Here is a 24,239-nt window from a genome sequence, read left to right as displayed (position 1 = left end):
GCTTCTGAGTTTCTAAGGCAACCTCATTGCCTGACAGGGGATCACATAGTGAAGAGAGGTAAGGCCACCAGTGACTCAAGGAGAACTTTGTTTCATATCCTAAATGTTCAGGGAAAGACTAATGATGAAGCACAAAATTCCAACAAGCTAACCTTGCATTGGACAAATATTAATCTAGTGAGTTGGGTTCTGAGGTGGTGAAGAGGAACGAGGCCTGCAAAAAATTCAGAGGCCAGGACTCTGATGCTATGGTGAGGTCTCTACTGATCTGTCCATATTCCCTTTCAGGGATCAGAAAGAGTTACTCCATCATGAACAGGTTTTCTTTGTTACGTGAAAGGACCTTTCTCAAACACTGAGAACTAAACAAACAAGGGTCTTTGCAACAATGAATGTCAATTCACCCTACTCTACCCCGCCCCCACCTGTCTCACACTCATCTCACCAGACAGGCATGTGACTGTCAGCGTGTATGACATGGGCTCAGTGGATGGTAGACAAGAAGCACGACTCTCCCCTGCAGCCTCAGAGAAGCATTACAAGAATAGATGGTGACAAAGCCCCAAACCTGAATTCTCAGAATATAAACTGAACTCTTCAGACAATTATTCAGATCCACGATTAGGATATTCCAATAAAACACAGAGTTTTCTCTCTCTCCATTTGTCCCACCGAGTCCATGGCCAAAACTTCCTCCCACCGCTCTTCACCACAAATAATGACAGGAGGAGGAGTTATACATCTGAGCAGACTATAAGGACACTCAGAACTTTCTAGGGTGTGCAGGTTTCTGGCTGACTATTAGACATTGGGGCAGGTCCTACTCATACACAGTTACAGACATGACAGGGACCCATGGAGATCCTATCGCCATTGCTGAGCATACAGCTAATGAGGCAGAAAGAAACTATGATGGGAGCTTCCAGAAGAGTCAATGTCAACCCAGGGAAAAGTCAATGAGCCAGAAATAGCTGAGGCCGTTCAGCACCAGTCACTCTGAATTGCTTCTGAGCTACAGGCACAGGGAGCTGGGTCTCAGGTCAAGCAGAGTCATTTACTCAAAAGTACATGGGGTTTGAATCTTTAAATATTATTAAACTGATAATATTCAAAGGTTATTAAAGGAGTAAGATGTCAGTCCCTAAGCAAACCTCAAAACAGGAATCAAGAAAAGGCTTGACTATGAGAAAGGTGTCTAAAAATAATACACTGTTTGTTGGCTGTATGACTTTTTGTTGGTTCTAATTTTTCATGGCTGGTAGATAAACATTGATCTTCTGGCTCTGATTCATTCAGATCTCACCTGGCTGCAATCTCCCTGCTGTTGCTGCACCCAGGGGATCTCTCTCTTAGGGCCCTCCTCTCCCAGGAGAGACACTACAGAGACTCTCAAAGAGAAAGGGGAAGTCACCTAGTCCACTTGCCCACCAGTGCAAGAATTGCCTGGTATCCCTGACAGGAATCATCTGGCCGCCTCCTGGGCACCTCTGGTGTAAGCAGATGGAATGCTGCTACTTAATCCATGGAAACCCTACATATTCCTGAACAAGTCCTTTGCTGCTCCTCCCTCTACTTTAAGAGCAGTGAATCCTCACAGCATTATGGACACCTTTTGAAACTGGCCTTCCCAGTGGCCATTTTGGAGGGCCTACTCCTACTGGATTACTGAATAATTGCCCACTGAGTCACTGTTCTGAGTCAGGATTCCCCTCCATGCGGGATTAGATAATGGAGCAATTCTCCTCAGGAAGGTGCCTTGAGGCCACTGCATGTAGGAAGCTTGAGGCCATGAGTATTGTCTAAGAATTTGGTTCTTTTTAGATGGCGAGCCTCAAAGTTGGGGAGAAATTCATCTCTGGACTTACAGAAGAGGAACATTACGGAAGAAATTACATGAGATGTTAGTCAAGGGAAAAGAAAATATTTCCTACCCATTAAAGTAAAAATCAAGCACTGAATCTGACGCCAGATGTAGTGAAGTATAAGACAAGCCACAAGTGCTAGGCAGATTCCTAACTCCTGTGAGAAAACAAGAAGAAAGCTTCACTGATATTATCACAAATAATATTTTTCAACACCATTTAGATGGATTTTTCATTTTGGTTTGAAGCCCTATTACATGCTCTTATTATGGGATATTTCACTACTGTTTTCAGAAAACAGCTCCTCCTCACTCCACTTCCATTAACTTTGTAAGAATTTCCATAAACTTTCTAGAAAAAAAGTTCCCATAAAGTTCCTAGGAAACTTTCTAATCCATTTTTTAACCTTAAAACTACCTCAAAAAGTTTCCTCACACCAAACATTTATTTTTGTCATCTTTCATCTGTGAAAATAAATACATGGCACAAAAGCATGTTACTTTTAATTTTCCAAAAATCATTTTCTTTTATTACCTCATGAAATTGATGTTATGAGCAGATACAGTCAAGATAATAAGTAATTTTCTGATTTTTGAAAAAATGCTGTTTGTTGATCATAATCCCCTAATGACTCAGGAGCAGAGAACCAGAGAGTATTTCTCTGACAGCCCCTTGTCTGGGCGACACTCACACCCACATATCATTTAAGAACGCTCATTGGTATGCACTAACCATGAACATTCTTTCTTGTGAAGAAATTGTAGAAGATTTCTTCTATGGAATCTTTGAGCCATGCAAATATCTAACCCAGTGTTAGGAAGAAGATGAGGACTTCAGACTTTCATTACAAAAAGAGAAAAAAAAAAAGGACTAAGTGATCCTTTAAAAAAATCCAATGGAGGAAAACCTGTGCTTTCCTGCTCTCAGGAACATGCTCAGGAAGCACTGGTTTAATCAAGCCAAGACTATTTTTGTCTAGCTGTAGCCAGCACACTCCCAGAATCCATGAACCAGAGGTTATTTTCCAGAGCAGACTTAAAACTCAATTCAAACGTGCTCCTTGGCGGTTGCTAGGAACGACACAAAAGATTAGTCTTTGGAAGCTCAAGGAGGACACAGAAAAGGCTGAGCAAGGGCAAGTGGCCTTTGCAAAGGAGAACCAGGGACACCAGCCAGTCACCGCAGACAAAGCAGCTTTCAACTGCATGCCTAAGGGCCAGGCTCGCTTGCTCCCCTCCCCTGGAAAGCCAGGTGTGAGGTCACCACGCACGGGCAAAGTGAAGTCAAGATTTTTTCTTTTTTCTTTTATGTAAGGCTTAAAAACAAGCCAATATAAGGCTTAAACCACAAGCCAACATTGGGGGGTGAGTTGTTTCTGTTTCTCCCAAGGCCACCGTTTCTCTCTGCCCCTTTGGAAGCCCTTCCTTCTTGCTGCGGTTCCAGCAGGAACCTGGGTGACAAAGGGAAGCATTCAGACACAAGAGCATCAACACTAACCTGAGAAGTAGCTGCAGGTGAACTAGTTTCCTTACCACTCACTGCTGCCCTCTCACTGGCTGCGGCTTCTGCCACTTCTGCTTTCTGCACATTCGAATCCTCAGAACCAGGAGGACCTAAGTGCCCCAGACCTTCGCTCCCTGGGGTGGAAGGTGGGTTGGTGGTGGCTTTCCGAGTTTGGCCTTTATACCAACTAGGGTAAAGCAAGGGATCCGCAGTGTCCGTTGCTGCAGGGACTGGAGTTTCAGACTCTGTGGTCTGCGAAGAGCCAGTGGGCACAACCTCCCCCTTTATCAGGACAGATAAATTCAAAGGTAAAAAGAAAGAAGAAGAAGAAAAAAGCAGTTGATTTTAGTTCCCTTTGGTTTGAAACTGTGAGCTCTCTGTGCAGTGCCTCATGTAGTGTGTGTTTGATTCAGTCCACCCCCCGCAAGCGCTAAGGAAGGAATGCTGACAGTGTCCCCTGCCTTGGCATCTGTGTGTGCCCCTTCTTCTTTTCCAGGCTTGTCTGTCACTAGATGGTAGGCAGACAGTAGAAGCCTAAAATAAAGGTTGCTTATAAAATATCAGATATGGGAGAAAGGTCAAACTATTCACCAGAATTAATTTTTGACATTATGTGTGGGCCCCCAAAACCTCTTTTCTAAAACCAAAAATTGGTCTTATTGATCAAATCCAAATCTCATCTAGTTATCACATGTCTTTCAATTTCAGTGCAATTGGTATACCCAGAATTTCAAGATTCTAGGAACTATAAACAGTATTTTAGCCTGGTTTCCTATGGAGACAGAACATAGAATATAATTCCATCTTTGAGTCCCCCCGCTGAGGTTTGGTTTCTGTAGATAATTTCAATCCACCTTGAAAGCAGGTACAAAACCAAGGCTCCTTTTTGCTGGGTCTGCATGGCCCACAAACTCAACAGATTGGGACCTGTCTGCTGAAGGTGTCAGGGAGTCGGCACATAGATATGAAAACTGGTGACATCTTAGAAACATAAGGTCAGCCAACCAAGTACAGCATCTGAGATAAGCTAATTTCCTAAGAAATTTTAAAAATAATTCTGTCAACACATAATCTCATCAAATGACAAATACATAGAAAACTAGGCTTCATTTGCCCACTAAACGAAAGACTTAGTTGTATATCAAGATAAGTAATAGGGACATAAACTAGCATGGCTTCTCTATTTACTTCCTTTTTATCTACAAAAAAATTTAAAGATCTGAAAGTAAAATCATTTTTATTTCTCACTCTGTATTATTTCTCACCCTACACCCTATATCTGTATTCAGAGCAGATCCAATCCTCATGATACCGGCTCTCTATGAACTAACATGTTGCACACATACACAATTTCCAGACAAAGATCATCTCAGATTTGAGGGTGTTATTGGTGGGAAAATCATGTTGAACTAAGTCTTGTCAACCAGTTATAACAACAACAAACCTATTGAATCACCTAGAGGACATTTCTCCCTGACATTGTGACTGCCCTGAAATCTTTTGTTTTCCACATACAAATGTTTGGCATATAGTCACCTTTTTCTTAAGGTAGAATAAATTGCTTAGGCTGTTCAGCAAGGAGGTACAGCTCAGTGTCCTGTAGGAAGGAACTCAGGAACAGTTACCTGTGTCCCCGGGGCATCGGCAGCAGGTGGCAGGGCTGCAGGTGGCTCTGGAGAGGAAACTGGAAGTGGCTCTGAGGGAGGCCGGAGCTCTGAGGCCAGCTGAGAGGGCTCCGAGGCTTTCTCTGGACTTTCATCTGCTCCTGATGACTCTGTTCGAAAACTGTCTACCTTTTCCACTTCCACTACCTCTTCTCCTTCTCTATCTCCTTCTCCTTCTCGTTCTCCTTCTCCTTCTCCCTCTCCTTCTTCTCCTTCTTCTTCCTCTTCTTCTTCGTCTTCTGGTAAGGTAATGTATTTTTTAAATCATTATAATGACCACTGCAGCCATGAAAACAATTAATGGCCAGTACTTAAAACCCAGGTTAAGGTCAGAGCTAGAGAAATCCTCTCCATCAGACACTTGACAATCGCCCAAGTATGCTGTGCTGGGGCTTTGTGCTTCTAGTTAAATGTGGACAGGACAAATGTAAAGGAGGACCAAATCATCACCTTCCTCCTTGCTCCCTCCCCAGTACAAAGTGCAGTCCTCACCACCACTGTGAACCATCCATCCACCTCCCAGAGCCTGTTCACATTTATCATACTCTGTCACATCTGCAAGCTCCTGGAGGGCCGGGATTGTCACTTATTTATCTCTGTCAAATTAAATGGAAATGCAACTCTCCTCTCTATCTCAGAAAACATACAAACCCCATGTCTTGCTTTAATTTCTTACCTCCTTTGATCAGTGAATACCAACTTTTGCCACAATTAATGCCATGACTCTTTTCCTAACCCATGATCTTAATATTCCCTCAGGCAATATTAAGGACTGACAATATTAAGTAATTTTTAAACAAGATCCATCCTGAAGATTTGCTTCTAAAGTTACATCTGTGGACACTGATACAGCTTCATGGCATTATTAGTGATCTAGCTAAGGAGACTTGTCATCTAGATGGGATAGGATGAATCAAGACGAAGTTTTGGTCAGCTCCAAGGTTATTTTTCTCTTTTCAATTATTTCATCAGGATAAATTTCCAGGGGTGGGATTTCTGGCCCAAATGGTAGGGATGCATTTGTAACTCATGGAAGACATCTGGTCACAAAGACTCAGTTTTATTTCCAGGTTGTGAATTATTCTGTGACTCATTACTATTCTTGCCCTCTAAAGTTTGATTAAATGGATATGCTACAATATCTATGCAAATGTCAGAAATGTTTTATTGTTATCTCATCTTTAACCTTGCACCTAATGATACTACATCATGTGGCTAACACCTTGCATAGGGTTGAAGCTGAGATATCATCATTACCATCAATGATTAAGTATTTGACTACTCAGAGTCAAATTATCATGCCAATAATGGCATTGTAATAGGCACTAAATAAACACTGTCAACAAACTATATGATTCTGGAATGACATAGAGCTTCACATTGGATTATAATCCTTGTAAAATTGTCGACATCCATTCTGGAAGTGATTCTGAATCCCCCTTTCCTCCCACTGAACCCTTCTGCAGCTTTCACACACCTGCAATTTTGGCCAAATGGTCACAAGAATAACAAACCTCTGTAAAAATCAATTTCACGTATTATTTTTTCTTCTCTATTGAGGTTGACTGTGAAGTGGTTCATGTTCTCATAACCATGTTCTATTTTCTCCATCTGAAATGCCTTTGATGCTTCAGAAATTCTGCAACAAAGACAAGTTGTTACTTTCTGTCACTGTTTAAAGTCTTACAGCCTCGAGTAAAAATGAAAAGTATGCATTTTTCCATAAAATGAAAATTACTTACTTTTGTAACAGAGTTTTGGCATTCTGTGAAAGCAAACAAAAGACAGGCTTACTTAAATTCTTTTCATCAAAGATGGTGTTGAGACTTAATTCTTTCCTTTGCTGACTCTGAAAATCTCATAGCTTAGTTTCTAAGTGCTATAGATAACTGCTGTTTTATACCACAACCCTCTTATGTTTAAGCAGTGTCATGGTCCCTTAAATATATGATTATGAAATTATTTAAACAGACGGAAAAATAAGCACATAATGGGCTTATATTTTGGTTGGTAAAATAGATCAAAATGAGACGTACATAAAATAACAAAAATGTGATGACAACTAATTCTCCACCTTCACGGTTAGATTCCTCTGGCGCCAACAGGAGACTTACCTGCAAAAACACTGCCATTTCTGGCTCATCCATGAACTGGATTCCCGACTCAACCAATTTTGATACATTCTCCAAATGATCAGAATACTTTTTGATCAGAGCACGGACGTGTTCCAGTTTCTCCTCTTGGGTTCGGGTAATGACTTGGGACATTTCATTCTTCCTCTCCTCCAGGATGCCATACAGGTAATCAAACTTCTCACAAAGTTCCTGTTTCTGTTTTCTGCAGCATTCCTGTGAGTTGAGTTAGCTAATGTTAGAAAATGTTTGAAAGAGTGTCTATTTGGAGAAATCACCTGGATGTTTTCAGAGACAAGAAAATTTACTTAGGATACTTTTTCTTTTCCTTTAATCTGTCCCTTAGGTATAGATACCTACTATATTGACGCTTTTAAAATCTCATTTTTATCCAATTTGATACTTAGACAATCCGAAATCAATCAAATTGGCTAAACGGATCAATGATTTTTCAATCTTATATTTTTTATAAATGGAGAATTTCATAGAAATTAGGACAGGTAAAACTGTCCTAATTTTACCATTGGTTATACAGCTCATAGGTTTATATTTTGCTTCAGAGTGAGCATGTATGTGTGCATATGTTAGTGTGTAAGGAAAAAATCATGGTACTTCCTGTACTGTTCAGTCTCTCTCTGTTCTACCTATACTGCTACTGTTTTAGTTTTAGTCCTCCCAAGTGGATTCTGAAGCTTCCCAATGGCCTCTGCATAAGGGATCTCTCTCTTCAAGCCAACTCACACACTGCAGTCTAATTCATTTTCTTGGAGTACAGTGCTTTTTCTCTGTTATGACTCTCCATTGCCCAAAGAATAACATTAAACCTCATGACTGGCTTTCAAGCCCATCCATGACCTGGTTCCAGCATTCCTTCATAATAGTCTACTATTCTCCACCACATACCCTATGTCCAGCAAAAATGAACCACTCACTTTCTTTGCTTATGCTCTCCCCTCTATTTAGAATGTTCTTCCCCAATTCACAGTTGTAAACTCTAAGCAGTCTTTAAGGCATTTTCGAAATACCACTTCTTCCATAAAGCTTTCCTTTATGTCTATGACTAAATGTCATCTTTTAGCCTTCTGAAATCCCATAATAGTTACCATTTATGGCATATACCTGTATCCACCAGGTCCTCTATTTATCCAATACCAAGAGGGGAAATACTAGATCTGGTCTTTGATTCTTGGAGAAAAAGGCCATATGGGAAGTCAGGCTGGTACATTTGCATTTGCATTGTGTGAGTGAAGCATCTCCAGTACCATCCAGCTCCCTTTACTCTGAGTCCATGTTTAAATCATAATTAACTTTCCAGTTGGCCTGGTCATTAGTCTTTTGGTTTTTCAAGCTCCAGTAAGCTTGGTGTGTGTGTATGCCAATCTCCTTGGATCTGACCATCTCTGGGTCCAGGACCTTTACAGCTGAAAGCAGGTTTTGAGCCATGATGATCCAACCTAGCTCTTCTGCCTGGTGGGGGCATCTTGGGAATCCAGCCAATTTATCTCTGACATCTCTGACCTTTGTGTGACCTTTATTACATTTTTTTCATTTTAGGAAACATTGGTCTCTTTAATGTCATGTATCACTTTCTTCCTTTACCTGAGTTTCTTAAATATCTAAACTATTGTCTCTTTGAGGATAGAATCTGGGTCTGCCCAGGAAACATATCACCTTGGAAAATAGATGTTCAGTAAATACCTGTTGAATAGATTTTTTAAATTTATGTTTCATTTTCCCCCAATTTCTCTACTGTTCTCAGAGTAAGGAGGAAAAAAGGATGACCTAAACGAAATTGTTGATTACAAAAATACTCCACAAATTTGCAAGAAATACATCGCTCACTCCACTGCCTCCCTTGAAACACAGTCAGTTCTCACCACATTTTCTAACCAATTATAATGCATGAAGGAGATCCAACGGTTCAAACCATTTTAATAGTAAATGCTAGTTATTGCTGTCATCTGCTCATTCATTCATTCATTTAACAAACAATTCTTAAGGATGTCATTTGTATCAAGCACTGTGCAAGACTTGGGGGACCCAACAATGAATTAAATATAGTTCCTGCTCTCAAAAAGCTCCAAGTTCACTGAATGATAAAGACTACGCGCCAACAATGTAACATAACCTAGTGGGCTGAATAATTGAAATATCTTAGAGATTTATACCAGGTTTTATAGAAGCATAAAGGTGGGGACTTAATTAACCCTTTGTGTGGGTGGGGAACATTCGAGGGGAGCAGGGGGTTTGGCTCAGGACAAGCTTCTTAGAGGAATGTGCTGGAGTTTGGCCATAAAGGATGAGTAGAAGCAGAGGAGGTGCTGAGACGGGATGAAAATGCGTGGAGTCTCGGCAGTTTCAAGCAGTAGGACAAGGGCCCACACAACATATCCAGACATGGAAATTGCAGGGCTTGCCAAATTTCCATCCATTTCCAGGCCTTTAGCTTGAGATTTGGACCTACTACAAGGCCCAGGGATTGAAGCCTGTTAGTATCTCCCGAGCAAACTTTCCTTCACTGTATTATTTGCTGTTCTAAGCTTACAGACAACCATGTGCCCACTGCATTCCTGAAATATGCCTTTGTGTGATCATACAACAGTTTCTAGCTTATTTTTCTAAAATCAATTGTGCACTTGAAATATTTATAATGAATATTATATTCAGACGTGATACTGGTAGAATGTTTTTTGTTTAATAAAAGTTTTCTTCCATATAATTTAATATGTGTGAGAACATTCAAGTTCACAAAAGCCAGATTATTTGCAGTGAGACTGATGTGAAGTCATATGTCATGGCTAGTATATTCTTTCAGGTCAAATAAAAATTATATCACTTATTTCAGCCATATACATTTTATTTAATGGTTTAAATGGAATAACTACTTTATTCTTATATTATTTTCGATTCCAAGTATTATTTTATTTCTATTTTGGTTTTTTGATGATTCATACTAAATTGAATTTTAATAAAATTTCTGTCATTTTAATAGCAACTATCATTTGCAGTTTGCAGGGTAGGAAATGCTACCCCTTGCATAGTATATGCGTAATTACTATTATTATATGCCTACATACTGTGTAAAGCACTTATAATATTACCTGGCACATAGTAGATACTATGTCAGTGTTTATTAAATTTAGATCCAATTTTCCTTAATTTGAATTATTCAGTTGTGGAATTTTGAAGCTGCATGGACTATCAGCAGTCACCTGCTCCAAACCAATCATTTCATTCACATGGAAACTGAAACCCAGAGGAGTGAAGTTCTTTTTTTCAAGCCTTCTGCCATTTATTGTTGGTGCCTGGCCTAGGGTCAAGATCTCTGAACTCCTGGGTCATTGCTACTCCCACCATGCCCAGCTGGGACGTACTTTAAAGAAAGTTGAAAAAAAATTTACGCGAACTGCTTATGAACTGAATATATACCTTTTAACAAATCCACTATCCTGAAAGTAGGCTTTTAAAGGCAAGAAACCTCACATTATTTCAGAATTATACTCATTAGTTCATTCTTTCAACAAAATTCAGTTAAGTGCTTACTATATCCAGGTATGAGATCTAAAAACCTGCCATAATTTTCCAGTGCTCAGGAGAATGGCAGAAAATTATTATATTTTCTAATTTCTAACAAAAAAACTCATTTCTTTTTTTTTCTCTTGCTTAATGTGCTTTTAATATCATTCTATGCAAAATATGGTAAGAGTTAGACAAATCTCTTTCTGAAATAGGAAAAATGCCTGCTTCTTCCTTGGAATTATGAAATTGGTACTTACAAACTTTTAGAAATTAAGATGTTCAGGTTAACCTAATGTCAGATGCAAATGAGAAATACTCCATGAAATTGAAATTCTTCTATTTTTTTTATGCTCTCTGAGGTAGAAGCAACACAGGAGAAACTAACATGGGCACCCCTCAATCTTTCTTGGCTACAAGACCTTCGAAGTGCTGTGAAAGTCAGTGTATCACTCCACCCTCTGAGGTAATTAGGGAACACGTATATGCTATGAAAGAAAAAAAATGCTCTCCAAGGCCACCTCGCTACACAGAGTGACTACTCTGAATGTCAGTAGCCACTGTGCCTTTGTAACTGTGGATCTGAAATGCTTTCAACAGTGTCTTTCTAGTCACCTAAAAAATGGAATGGGAAAAATGTGGACTTCTGCATTATCAAAATGTCTGCAGATAGCACACTTTAAAGGATGATTTTACCTGCAAAAGCATGATAGCAACCATGTTTATCTCTTCTCCACAAAAACTTCCTCACCTCAAAGATTTCTCCTTGTTTTTAACATGTTTTTTTACTTATTTGAGTAAAAAAGGCATGTATCTTTAAGCCCAATTCCAGGCTGTATCCCTCACCCCCCTCCCTCACTTCTCTGGATAGTAGTTGAATCAAGATATATACTTTTTGAACTTTCAAGTTTATTTTTTCAAATATTCTCCATTTTCTTCCTTTTGATTTCTGTGGTTCCTATGTCCCCTGTGGTGTGTGTGTGTGTGTGCGCATATGAGGGTGTTCAGCAATTGAAGTAACTTCCATCATAGATGTGCTAGGTGTTGGCCTCTAAACACATTCGGATGCAAAGCCTCTGACTGCAACATGACTTTCCTCCTGGGTCTGCCAGGACAGCAGTTATTTATTGGCTTCTTAGAAGAACCAAATAAAAGTTGTCTGTAATACTTTAATGAAAATAAAATCCATCCCATCTCTAGGGAGAACCCAGTATGGATGCAATATACTAATCAGTGGTGATTTTATAAAGGGAAGACTGTTCTTCCCGTATTGAAATGGTAAAATGAGTACAAGTAGAATGTTTGTTTCTGACCAGTGCCATATCATATGGATGAAAAGAAAAAATCAAGTAGTCATTTGGTTGTTTCCTTAGACGTGAGTAGGTAACCTTTAATATTCATCTAAAAACCATTATTTAGCTGTTGCCGTAATAGACATGTTAAAATTGACGACTCAAATTTTTAGCCACCCTTATATTTTAGTGGCAGCAAGATATGCGATTGCAAAGAGAAGCTTTTCATGGAAAAAAACCGACACTAGATAATCTTATACTAAAGAGTAGATAGCCTGCCCAGCCAAGTAGCATCATCCCGTTGTTTTTAATCGCTCGATCTTCAGTGGCTAGCCTTTTTCCCAGGCGCTTATTACTCTCTGAAATAATCTTGTTATTCATTTGTTTTATTGCCTAACTCCTTTACTAGAATAAAACCTTCCTGAGAGCAGGGACCTTTTCTGTTTAGCTCATCACTATTTCCCAGCATCATGTGTGCAGAATATGGCATATAATGTACACATGAGAAATATGGTTTGAATGACTGAATGAGTGAAATATGATTTGTGTCTAGGAATATTCAGCCCTCACTCAAAAGTTTCTATTTTGTTCTGTTCCAAAGAAATAGGTATTTAAGTGGATACTCCAAGCCTCTGCTTCATTCAACACTCAAAAGAAAATAGCAAAAAATTGCTATGCAACCTTAGGGAAGCCATTTAACCTCAGTACAGCTTTTTTATCTGTACAGTAAGGGATGCGACTGAATGATCCCTAAGGTCCCTTCTGACTCTACAGTTCTAAGACTCTACAACTTCAGGTAAATGTGGAGATATTAGAGTCTTCAGGCTATAAAATGCCTCTTTCTGTTCCTGGCCAGTTTCAGAGTGGTCACTCCAGCACTAAGACATAAATTACATGTCCTAGCCCTACAATATCAGCCTCAGCTTGGGAATGTGCCATGGCCACGACAGGAAAACCTAAGACACTTGTGACCGCTGCTCTTACCATGTAAGGAGTATGGCTCTGTGACCAAAATAGAGATGAAAATAAGCTCTTAGCCCCACCACTTGTCACTGAGCAACTGTGGCTCTACTCAGCCCATTCATATCTCCACCACATTCCTCCAATATTTGAGACACACTTGTTTGGAGCTGCAGTTCTGAGTCTGGAAGTGCCCCCTCAGCTTCATTTGAAATACAGTGCTTCAAAATCCCCTTTGTTAAGCCAAAGAGGGTTTCCTTCCCCTTCCCCACCCACCCCCCGCAAAAAAAAAAAAAAAAAAGAAAAAAAAGACAGTAGATTAATAATACTAAAGAAAGAACTATATTAAGGTAGGAAGATTCTCCCCAAGAAATCAAGTCTGACCTTTCACTTGTAAAGCCCCAATTACAAGCACTTGGGAGAATCCCATGAGTGAGACTAGGATGAGAACCCAAGTCTCTGCTGGGCTGCACTAGAAAAGGGAAAGACAAATTAGAAAAATGCCATCCCTCCAGGTACACAGGCTGGAGTTCAGCCCCTCTCCTACCAGCCTGGAGCCTTCCGGTAGTGCTCAGCGGGACAACTCTGCTCAGTGGCCATGGATCTCAGGACTCCCAAACTCACGCTCTTTTCTACCATTCATATTACCGCCCACTTCATGTTAGAAGAATAAGTATGTTATAATTTATGGGATTTCTAATGCTTACTCCTGGTGTTCTTGGCATTAGGGATTTTCTGGGCTAGTCCAGATCATTTAGAAGCTCCTTGAGTAAACCCTCTGAAGGCTGAGGGCCAGGTGAGCCCCCCCTAACTTGAGCCTCACAGTTTAGTGAAAGCCACGAGACCAGGGCAAGCCAAGCAGCTGTTTAATTCACTGCGGTCTGCTGTGGATAGTCAGCCTGTTTCCCGGAAGAGGCTCAGCCTCCCTGCTTGCCAATATTTGGAGTTACCACAAAGCCTCTTAGATAAAGAATAGAGCTAATATCTACTTGCATTCATTTTCAATTTTTCCCACCGCAGGGAGTTGCTTAGCGTTGCCATCGTAATTGACCAAGACCCTGATAGTCTTATTCTGATGCTATTTAACGATGCTCCAGATGCTCCAATGGTTCAAATGATCATTAGCATCATTAGAATGAGTGTGATCTTTTTTTTTTAAATAATTTTATTTATTTATTTTTCCCCCAAAGCCCCAGTAGATAGTTGTATGTCATAGCTGCACATCCTTCTAGTTGCTGTATGTGGGACGCGGCCTCAGCATGGCCGGACAAGCGGTGCGCGCCCGGGATCTGAACCTGGGCTGCCAGCAGCGGAGCGCACACACTTAACCGCTAAGCCACGGGGCCGGCCCAGAATGAGTGTGATCTTTTCAAGCTGACTGTGGGGATGATATGAGGTGACACTTATAGAGCCCCTGGTAGGTGCCTCTCAACCCAACTTAGTTACCATAACAATACTGTGAAAAAGCTTTTATTAACCCCACTGTACCATTGAGAAGGTTGAAGAACAGAGAGCTTAAAGAACTTGCCCAAGTTCATATAGGTAAGTGGCAGAGCTAAAATTCAAACTCTGAAATCTGTTCTTTTAAGCATATGTTATATTGCCTTAAAAATTCTGGCATGTTTATTAAAATGATTCTTATTATATTTATACTTCATATTTGTAACTGCATGGACAATGTCTCAAAGCTGTTTGGGTAAAATTACTATTTTGGAAATACAATGGATTTGTTTTCATTGTAAAATCATTGGAGGATTTTATTAAAGTTGTCATTTTTGAGATATTGGAAATGCTCAAGATCAAATATTTATTATTCACCTTGTAGCGTTTCCCCTAGACAGACATCCATACAAAACAGGATTATTTCTAGGCCTGCCCGCCTGCTGCCTTGGGAGGGCCAGTATTGATAGCCTGCTCTCTTGGGTATCCAGTGACATAGGATAAGTGCCATTTATAAAGACTACAAGAGGGAGGTTATGTTTTCTAGGGATGAGGAATGAAAGTCAAGCACATTCTTCTGGAAGCAGAGAGCTCCTGGGGCAGTGTACCTCTCTACTCTCAGCAGCAGCCCCTCTACTCAGTCCCAGCTCATCTCAGAATATCTCCAGGCCTAGAAAGACCATGCCGGGCTCATCTAGAATAGCCCAGAGGCCCTCCAGCAACTTGCAATCCAGAGCTCTGGGGACTGAGCCACATTCACCCAGGAGGGCTCAAAAGACCCAAGGCTCCTTCACCTACCATCAGCCAACAGCAACGAGGGAAAATGCCACTCCCCTTTGACACAGTCCAGACTGCCCTTTTGTGACTGTAGTCCTCACAGCCACTCTCATCATCACTGCAAACACATATCAACTGCACACGTTATTTTTAAAGGATAACAAGGAGCCCGCAGTGTCACTGATCTAAGCTCAGCAGCTCTCCAGGGCTGGTCCCGGGCCAGGTGTCTGCCCAGCCAGCCCTGCAAGACATTACATGATTAGGGACAGAATTAGACATGTGCAAAGAACGGGCACTACTACCAGACGGCAGGTGTCAGGGGCCCGAGTGGGAAAAGGTGAGGTAACTAGGAAGGATAGTGCCCACTCTAGCGGCTACTCCATTTCCCATCCCTAAGGGGTTCTTCACCAATCAGAAGAGAGGATTCTTTAACAACAGCTCCCCACCCCCTGGCTGGGAACCACCAACAGCTTCTCAGAAAATGTTTCCAGGCAGGTGGTGAGCAAAGCCAGAAAGGAAAACCACAACCCCAGGCGGCATAGGAGACACAAGAGCTCTGTGACCCTGACCCTGGTACAGAATTCACCTGTTTGGCAAGGTAGGACCATTTCACTCCAAGCCCAGGACCCAGTGTGCTTCACTATGTGCTGTCTCGCAGGCTGGAGCCAAGTGAGCCTCTGGAGTTTTGCCCACTGATATGGGCCTGGCTCTATGGGAGACCACCTTAGTGACGACAGGCACATGGTGTGGCCATTTGTGGCAGTGTCTCTGTCCTCAGGACCTCTTCAAATGGAGCATATCTGCACTGAGTAGGAATCATAAAATCAGCGACCTCCCCAGGGCTCTGAGCCAATCCCTACATTTCCAGATGAGCCACCTAAACTGATATGAAAGAACTGTGCTTATATAAGCCATATTCATTCATTCTTTATTTATTTTACTGGTTATTAAAAATGTCAGGCTCAGGGCCGGCCCCGTGGCCTAGTGGTTAAGTTCGGCGCACTTCGCTCTAGTGGCCCAGGTTCAGTTCCTGGGTACAGACCTACACCACTCATCAGTGGCCATGCTGTGGCGGCATCTCACATACAAAATAGAGGAAGATTGGCACAGATGTTAGCTCAGGGCGAATCTTCCTCAGCGAAAAAAAAAAAAATCAGGCTCGCTTTAGAAAAATGTGAATTATAGGAATATATAAGGAAGGCCTTGAAAATCACCTGCAGTCCCACTCTTCACTGCTTGTAATCTTTTGGTTTTGGGCATTTTTCCCCCTAGGAATGTATATGGGAGTAATTTATGAATATATACATTCTATACTGTTTATATACTGCTTTTTCATTTTATTTCCTGAAGGTAAAAATCCCAGAAGTGAAATAAACCGGTAAAAGGTACGGACACTTTTAAAGCTCGTGCAGATTTGCAGTCTCATCTTGAAGCCTTGCAGGGGATAATTACACGCAGTCCTCTAGTAACCTATGAAAATGCTTGTAAACAAGTGTGTCATGTTTGACGAATGTTTGTATCAGGAATAATAGGGGTAATAATCCTGACCTTCATTGCTTAAGTTCTTCCTGATATCTGCACTAAATCCTTTCTGCTGACAACCTCAAACCTGTTCCTTCTTGTCTTGTTCTCAGTGAAAGAAAAAACAGCTGCTGCCTGTTGCTCCCCGACCTCCTCTAGGAAGCAGACCGGTTGTCAAATTTCTCCGCGCCCTCCCAGTGTCCTCGGATGCTGGCTAAATGGAGCCCGAGTGGTCTATATTTGCTCGAGGCCAAATGTGACCCACAGGACTTTCCTTCTGCTTGTGCTCTCCAGCCTCAATGTCCCCAACAGCAAGCCTGTTCCCCCAACAGAGGTCTCTGATGAGGGCCTGACCAGAGACGAGTATAGAGATTACTTCACTCGCCCACAAGCAGCACACTCCTATTAATACACGCCAGACTCAGCGCATCCTGCACTGGAGTGCTGATTCACGGCTTAACGATGAAGCTGTATTTGGCCTTTACAGTAAATACGTAAAAATAAAAAAATTTATATTGTCCATTTTGGAATCTCTTTGGGATCTTCACCAAAAGAAAGCTTTCCTTCTATAAATAGATCCCAGATTTATCATGGATCTTTTCAGGAATGTGAGTATGGAGAAGAGGGAGATGGATGTCAGTGATGTGTAAATCTAAATTGGGATGATTATGGTCAACCTCTTGAAGTCATCGTCTAGGAACCGGCCTTTGACTTTTGATAGAATTTGCCTTTCTAATGATAAAATCATAATATTAGGGCATTTATCGGGTACTTCCCAATGCCAGGCACTGTGCTGAGCATTTTGCTGATGCTTATTTAATTCCTCACAGTAACTCTGTAAGTGGGTACTATGATTGTCCCATTTTACACAGATTGAATGCACTTGTGAATGGATCTTAAAAACATAATGCTTAATTTAAAAAAAGAAGCAGAATGAGAAATACCACACAATACCATTTGTAAAAAAAGAATGCATATAAAACAATACACATTTTATAAGAATATGGGTAAACGGAACATGAAACATGTTAGAGTGGCTATTCACAGAGAAGAGAACAGGAGCAGGAAATGAGGATAAAAGGAAATAAATAGATAACAAGAGGGGCCGTGCCCACAGCAATGAGGACAATCCGCCATGAACTGAGCAGGACAGTGCTTCAACACTCTGCACCTGAGGTCCCAGTGAAAAAACAACTCCAAAGCTCAGAGCAGTTTACAGAGCCAGGGACCTGGACTCAAACAGAGGTCTCACACCTGTCCCCTATGCAGCATGGCTTAACTAGCCTGTGAATCTTCAATTTTTGAAAAGATATCTGCCGCATAGCTAAATCTCTTTAGGCTTCAGCACTTACACAGTTTATATTTAATGTTGAGAAAAAGTGGATTCACAATATTTCTTACATGCCATACCTAAGTGTGAGCTAACCAGCCAGTCACTCATCCATTCGTCCATCAAGTTTTTATTGAGTGATTATTGTATCCCAGGCACTGGGTCAGGCAGAGGGCAAATGGAGATGAAGGAGCCAGAACTCCGGCCTCAATGAGTTCCCAGCTACTGAACCGTTCTCTCCCCACAGTCTTTCTCCTCCTGCTGGCCGCTTTGCAGCCCCACTGTCAGAACACAGATACGCTGCTCAAATTTGCACATAACTTTCCAAAGCACTAACTAGCATTTCTTATGACCATTTGGATTTCCACAAAGAAACTGAGCTACGATGGTGGACAACACTCATTTTCATTACTGGGTATTGATTTTTCTGGTAGCTAATCTTTCAAAACGTGTTGACCAAGACAGAACAACACATGTAAAAACCACTCTAGTAAAAGTGGTAAAATCTGCCTTGTTGACTCATGTGGTTAACTTCTCTTCCTGTGACAGAAGGTGAATATTTTAGAGACATATCGGGAAGGAGGTCCTTGTATAAGGAAAGAATGGGTGTTTCTGGTGTGGTGTTGAGGAAGCAAGAGAACCCCAGGATTTTGGGCTCGGTTTACACTCCCTTGGAGTCACTCGACTTACCTCGATAGTTTTACAGGTGTCCTCCAACTGGCTGATCACTCCCTGGACTCGGTCATTGCTTCCCACAAGGACAGCAATGCCATCACTGAGCTCGGACTAACGAAGAGAAAAGACGGATGCAAGATCTTAGGGGTTTTCTAGTCAGCACTGATTGTGGATTAATCGAAATAGTGTCCTCATGGGCTCTTAACCTAGGGTCCATGGAACCCCTAAGGAGTAACAGTGAGCCTGTGAACCTCCTGATCTTGTCAATAAAATTTTGTATGGATGTGTATATAAATGCATTTGTCTGGGAAGAGGTTTCATAGTTTTCATCAAATTTTTAATGGAACTGTGGCCTTGCTAAAAATATTAAGAATGCTGAATTATAGGCCACAGATACAGAATAGCATATTCAAGCTAAAGAATTCTAAATATTGTTTATAAACGGAATGGAGTTCAATATGTAATATCAGGGACTCAAAACGAATTATTTGCCTAGTGCAGCTCAGGATCAGTTTTACTAGGGAAATATTTATAATAAATATTCATTTATTCACTTAATCAACATATGCTTATTATGCACCTTCTATGTCCTAGGTGCACGCAAATACTCACATACTACACTAAGTCATTACAAACTTGAAACTGCAACATTCGACTGGTTCTAGGGGAAAAATTTCAACTTGAAATTCTTCTCACTCTTTTGACTCGAAGAGATTCCATTGTTTATACTTAACCCCTTCCCAAGGTCAGCCTATGGAGCACCAGGGGGCACTAATGGGGACTCAGGAGACCTACATGCGTGGTCCAACTCTGCCTTTAACTGCTCTATGATAGTGGGCAAAACATGTAATCAATTGGACCCTAATTTTCTCACATATAAAGTGAGGAGGTTGGACCAGAATAGTGGTTGTAAAACATTTTAAAGCTGCAGAAGCCTTTCTTCAAGTGGAGGCTGATATGGAATCCTAATAGATAAAAGTGAAGCTGCTTTGGCCAAACAGGAGCGAGGTGCAAGTCCTGCCCATCTGTCCTCTGTCCATCCCACGTGAGTCCCCAGAGCTCTGAGGGAAAGAGTGTGAAACTGGTGCTATTCAATTCTAACAGGCTATGACTTGGGGGACGGGGGGAAGGAAAAGGGGGAATAAATCATAAGTGGATGGTAAAATGAATAAATGTTATAGATATCTTGCTAAATCCTGCTTCTTTACCAGTTAGTACTCACTGGTTGTAACTGGAGTTGCCCAAAAGTGTGGCTTCCAAATTTAATTCTGGCTCTGATCCTCACAGTAAAACACCGACCAGATGTGGAATCTATGATTCTAACAGAAAGAAGCTGAGATGCGCAGCTGCTCACATTCTAGGTGCCTAGAGTGGCCGCGTCCCTTTGAGCACACAACTCCAGGTTTACCTGCATCAAATGGATAAGTTCCTACTTCTCCACAGGTGAAACCAGGTTGGCAAGTTAGTGATAAAGTGGGTGGTATGCTGTATTTGGTCAGAATGAGGCAGATGAGGCTGAGGCCCTGGAGTGGGGGCATGCGCCACACTCGAAGGAGGACTTTCAGCAACTGACCTAGGCTGAAAGGCTAGGAGGCCAGTTTAACCTAGCCTTGAGGGCCAGCACAAGGAAATATTTTAAAGTTGTTCTTTAATGAAATGCCATTCATTGTACTCTCGCCCTCTAGGAGTGGGGGAGAAAAGGCCTTCGGGGACAGGGGTCAAAAAGGAACTTTTCATCGGTGAACGAAGAAAAATATTCTGTGATTGGAGTAAAAAGTTATCTTTTTCTTATCTGTAGTCTGAATTTCAAATAATGTTTGAGCAGCTTGAGCTCGGACTGGGTCCCATAACACTGCTCGTCTTCAGCAACCTCCAAAGGGCACAAAAACAGCCACTCTTCCCCTCCACCCCCCTTCCTGACCCTCCGCATCCCTTCCCTCTCTTGCCCTCCCCACTATCCTCCAGAGAATCAAGCGTATGGCCACGTTTACGCAGCGTCCCTTCCCACTCCACCCTCCACACCTGCCCAGCCTTAGGGCCCCAGTGACCCTGCGTGGCTGGGGCCTTCCTCCTTTGGAGGCTGGGAGCCCAACACACAAGCACTCGGAAAGGGCTGTGGAGGAGGGGCTGGAGGAGCTCTGTTACCTTCTGCCTCTGGAACACGTGAGTAAGGGGAGCCACCTGGCAATCCTTGTGTGCCCCAAAGACCTTGCACAGAGAGCAGGTGGGCACTTCACAGTTCAGACAGTAGATGTTGATGCGCTCCTCTTCGTGTTCCTCACACATGGGCTGGTCCGACTTCTTTTCTGGTCTGGGAGGAGGTAGGCAGATGGATATGTCAGCTCTCATTGGGACAGAGGGGAGAGGAGTGGTCAGCATTGCAAACCTGGACTAGTCCCTGCACCCCCATCAACCCTGTATCAGAAGACTCCCAGGGTGCTCAGAGCCCTCCACAACTGGTCTAGCAGTAGTGTGCTGACAAATTAACATCCAGCCTGGAGGTGGGGACATGGAGACTTTGATCTGTAGCATTTGCCAATTTCCATGGTCTGAGTGTTCCCACCATGGCTGATGTCATGGTTTAAAAACCAACTAGTGCAATTCCTGAAAGTTGAACACTAGGCTCTTCCATTAGGAGCGTGCTTTAGCACTGTTTCCACACGCTCACAAGTCTCTCAAGAGACACTTTCCAATTATGGGTGGAGAAGGGGAGGCTGCGGATAAACTAAATCTCAAGTTTGCACCAGCTGGGTAGGGGTGCTAGATCCCACCCCTCCAGCCTCTGGCCCCAGGAAACCCCTTTCCTACCAAAAGGAGTGAGAATGGGAGTGGGCTGAGGAGACCAAATCTCTAATTATTAACCCAGGCGCTGGCTGGAAGTAGCTGTGTGTGAGAGGGGAAATGTCAGCATGTGCTTTATTAATTTGTTTGGGTCTCATCCTGCCATTAGCACAGAAAATGTAAATAACTTCCTGAGGACTTGGCAGCGGTTGAGAGTGGGTAGTATGTGCTCGGTGAATGTGAACAATTATACTGAATTCTTTACGCAATAAAAAAACTGCCGAATGCTGGTCTGGGACATGGTGGTAAGTTAGAAGTGGGAATCTCACTTCCAAGTTTCAGTTTCCCCAACAGGTCAGCACTAACCAAAACTTTTCAGAGTTGCCCAGGTAATCGTGGAGCATTGAGTTTGTATGTGCTAGTGAGACGATGACCAAGCAATGAAGAATTGAAAGCCGGAGAGATGGAGTGACAAGTCTTCGCTGCTTAAGGATAACCTGCTAGCTGTATAATCACCTGCAGTAGCCCAGGCTCATAACAGAGTAGGGCCCTGTATATTCCCCTAACCTGCAGCGTGGCTTAGGTGTTACGATCAAGATAAAAATTACGGCAAATTGTGGCGCTTTAGGTTCCCTCTGGAGAGCATGGTGAGAGATGTGGGATTTTTATATAATCTATCTAATGACTGAGGCTGTTAATAGTTTTCAGAAGTGTTTGAAAAATTTAAATACAAATCCAAAACCTTTCTCATATTCCCAAACACATGGTTACTTAGAAGCATCTCAGATTTGGGACTGGATTTTTTTCAGTTGTTATCAAGACCCACTTTTTAAAAACTACAGGTTTTTATGGGCCATGAAATCAGTTTAGGAGGTCATGACTAGCATTGTTAAAATCAAAATAGAATAGCAAATACTCTGAACTACACGTAGTAAGGATAAGTATTGATACGTGAAACTTTTGTTTCGAGTGTACATAGATATGTATGTGTGTACATGTGTCTATACACGTATCTATGTACACTCGAAACAAAAGTATATATTTCATATATATCTATATATCTACATCCATCCATATATGTAATAGTCACTGGATCACAATATAATACTTCTGACTGCGAGCTGTGAATAAAAGTGCTTGAAAACCATTGATACTGATGTGTGGTATCATGTAGCTACAGCCCCAGAACTTAGAGAAAGGCAGAGAATACGCCAATTTGCGTCTATAAGTCACCAGGTGGAAGTAAGTGCTTGAGATTGGGCTAGCGGTTGGGAGAAGCCCTGGGTCTGGTAAGGAACTTGTATGGACTTCCAGCTTCAAGATTTCAGAAGCTGATTTTTGTAAAAGGAATTTTTACCTGGTCTTGTAGCAGATATGTTTTACATGAAGTCTATGACCTCCCGACTTGATTTCTGCCTTATGCTTGGAAGCTAATTGAGGAAAGTAAACTCCACAACTGAAAAAATTATCCTCCCTCCCAGGTCTGTCTGTTTCCTCCACTAGAATGTGGGCTTCACGAGGGCAGGGGCGTGGTCTGTCTTCTTTTTTGCTGGATGTCCAGTACCCAGAACAATGCCTTGAGCAGAGTGGGTTCTCAGTAAATATTTGTTGTCTGAATGAGTAGGAAATGAAAGAGAATTTGCCAAATTAATGGACAGTATTCCCTGTGCTCTACCATAAAACCACTCATCTGGAGAAGGCATGTGAAACATGAAGAAAATCCTGGGTCACTTGACATGAATGAACGGCAAAGGAAGAGACCAGACAACATCCTATAGACTCTATTTATAAATGGCAAAGCCCTCCAACGCTTATCTAGAAACTAGGAGTGGTGATTTGGTCTTTGCTTGGTCAAAGGCTTCTCCACCTCTAGAACCTTCCCTCCCATGTATCTCCACTTCATAATAAATGTCAAGCAAGTGTCTAGAGCACATTTACTGGAAAATGCCACAGGCGATGCTACTGTGGCTCATCTCCCCTAGGCATTACCTGAGGGCAGCCTGCTTCCCATGTGCTGTTCTGATGTCAACAGCTCTGAGGAGAACCCAGGTATACGCAGTATATGCAACACTGAAAATGTGGAAATAGCCATAAGGCTCTATGTTTAGTTTTTGATTGTGATTATTTATTTTTTCATAATACAATACAGACTAAGAACTACTTCTCATATTCCTTATTAGGTTTTTCTTATTTAGGTGGCAACACAGGCCCAGAGGCAATCCCCACCTATAAAAATGTGTATAATGAGAGGAGTGACATTAGCAACATGGTGGAGTGAGCTGTTCCCTGTGTCTCTCCCCCTTTGAACTACAACTAAAAGGACATTCATCGATCAGCAGAGGATACCCACACAGCACATCAGGATGTCTGAGAAACCCGAGCAGCTGTATATCTGAAGGTGGATGGACTACCCCCACCTCGAGGAGGTAGTAGAGATAGGCGAGCACACTCTGGACCCCAGGCAGCCCAGCACACGTGTGCGACTACCTTCCTGGCTGGAGAGATCATAGCACCGCTGTGGCCCCAAGGGTGGGAGCGTACCTCAGTGCAACTGTGGAAACAGGTGACAGCAGCCCTAAGCCCACCATGTGATCACTTTCCCGTCTAGTGGGGGAGCCCTCAGGGCCACACAGCCCACAGAGAGTGGCATAGACTTGGACCCAGTGGAGAAGCCCCGCCCGCCAAGCACAAAGGCCGGTGCTACTTAGGAGCAGAGGGCAGCTGAGCTGCTGCTCAGGCAAACAAGCTCCCAGCTGCCATGAACACCCATCGTACTGCTGCGGCCC

The 24,239-nt window shown here is 42.2% G+C and overlaps 1 protein-coding gene across 3 annotated transcripts in view; it reads right to left on the bottom strand.

Annotated features, from left to right (window-relative positions):
• The window catches only part of TRIM55 (tripartite motif containing 55), a 57,816-nt gene that overhangs the window by 23,089 nt on the left and 10,488 nt on the right, over positions 1-24,239 (bottom strand). The window contains exons 3-9 of one of the 3 annotated variants that reach the window (XM_058528794.1): positions 20,818-20,983; positions 18,688-18,783; positions 7,144-7,377; positions 6,772-6,794; positions 6,544-6,668; positions 4,991-5,268; positions 3,360-3,647 (exon numbers count right to left, since the gene is read on the bottom strand). In XM_058528794.1, coding sequence (XP_058384777.1) covers positions 3,360-3,647; positions 4,991-5,268; positions 6,544-6,668; positions 6,772-6,794; positions 7,144-7,377; positions 18,688-18,783; positions 20,818-20,983 — 1,210 coding nt within the window. The remainder of the gene's footprint in view (positions 1-3,359; positions 3,648-4,990; positions 5,269-6,543; positions 6,669-6,771; positions 6,795-7,143; positions 7,378-18,687; positions 18,784-20,817; positions 20,984-24,239) is intronic. The other 2 variants (XM_058528795.1, XM_058528796.1) reach the window with 2 other exon arrangements.

The sequence above is a fragment of the Diceros bicornis genome, chromosome 33, assembly GCF_020826845.1.
Source record: "Diceros bicornis minor isolate mBicDic1 chromosome 33, mDicBic1.mat.cur, whole genome shotgun sequence".
Classification (NCBI taxonomy): domain Eukaryota; kingdom Metazoa; phylum Chordata; class Mammalia; order Perissodactyla; family Rhinocerotidae; genus Diceros; species Diceros bicornis.
This window is presented reverse-complemented; position numbering and strand designations above follow the sequence as displayed.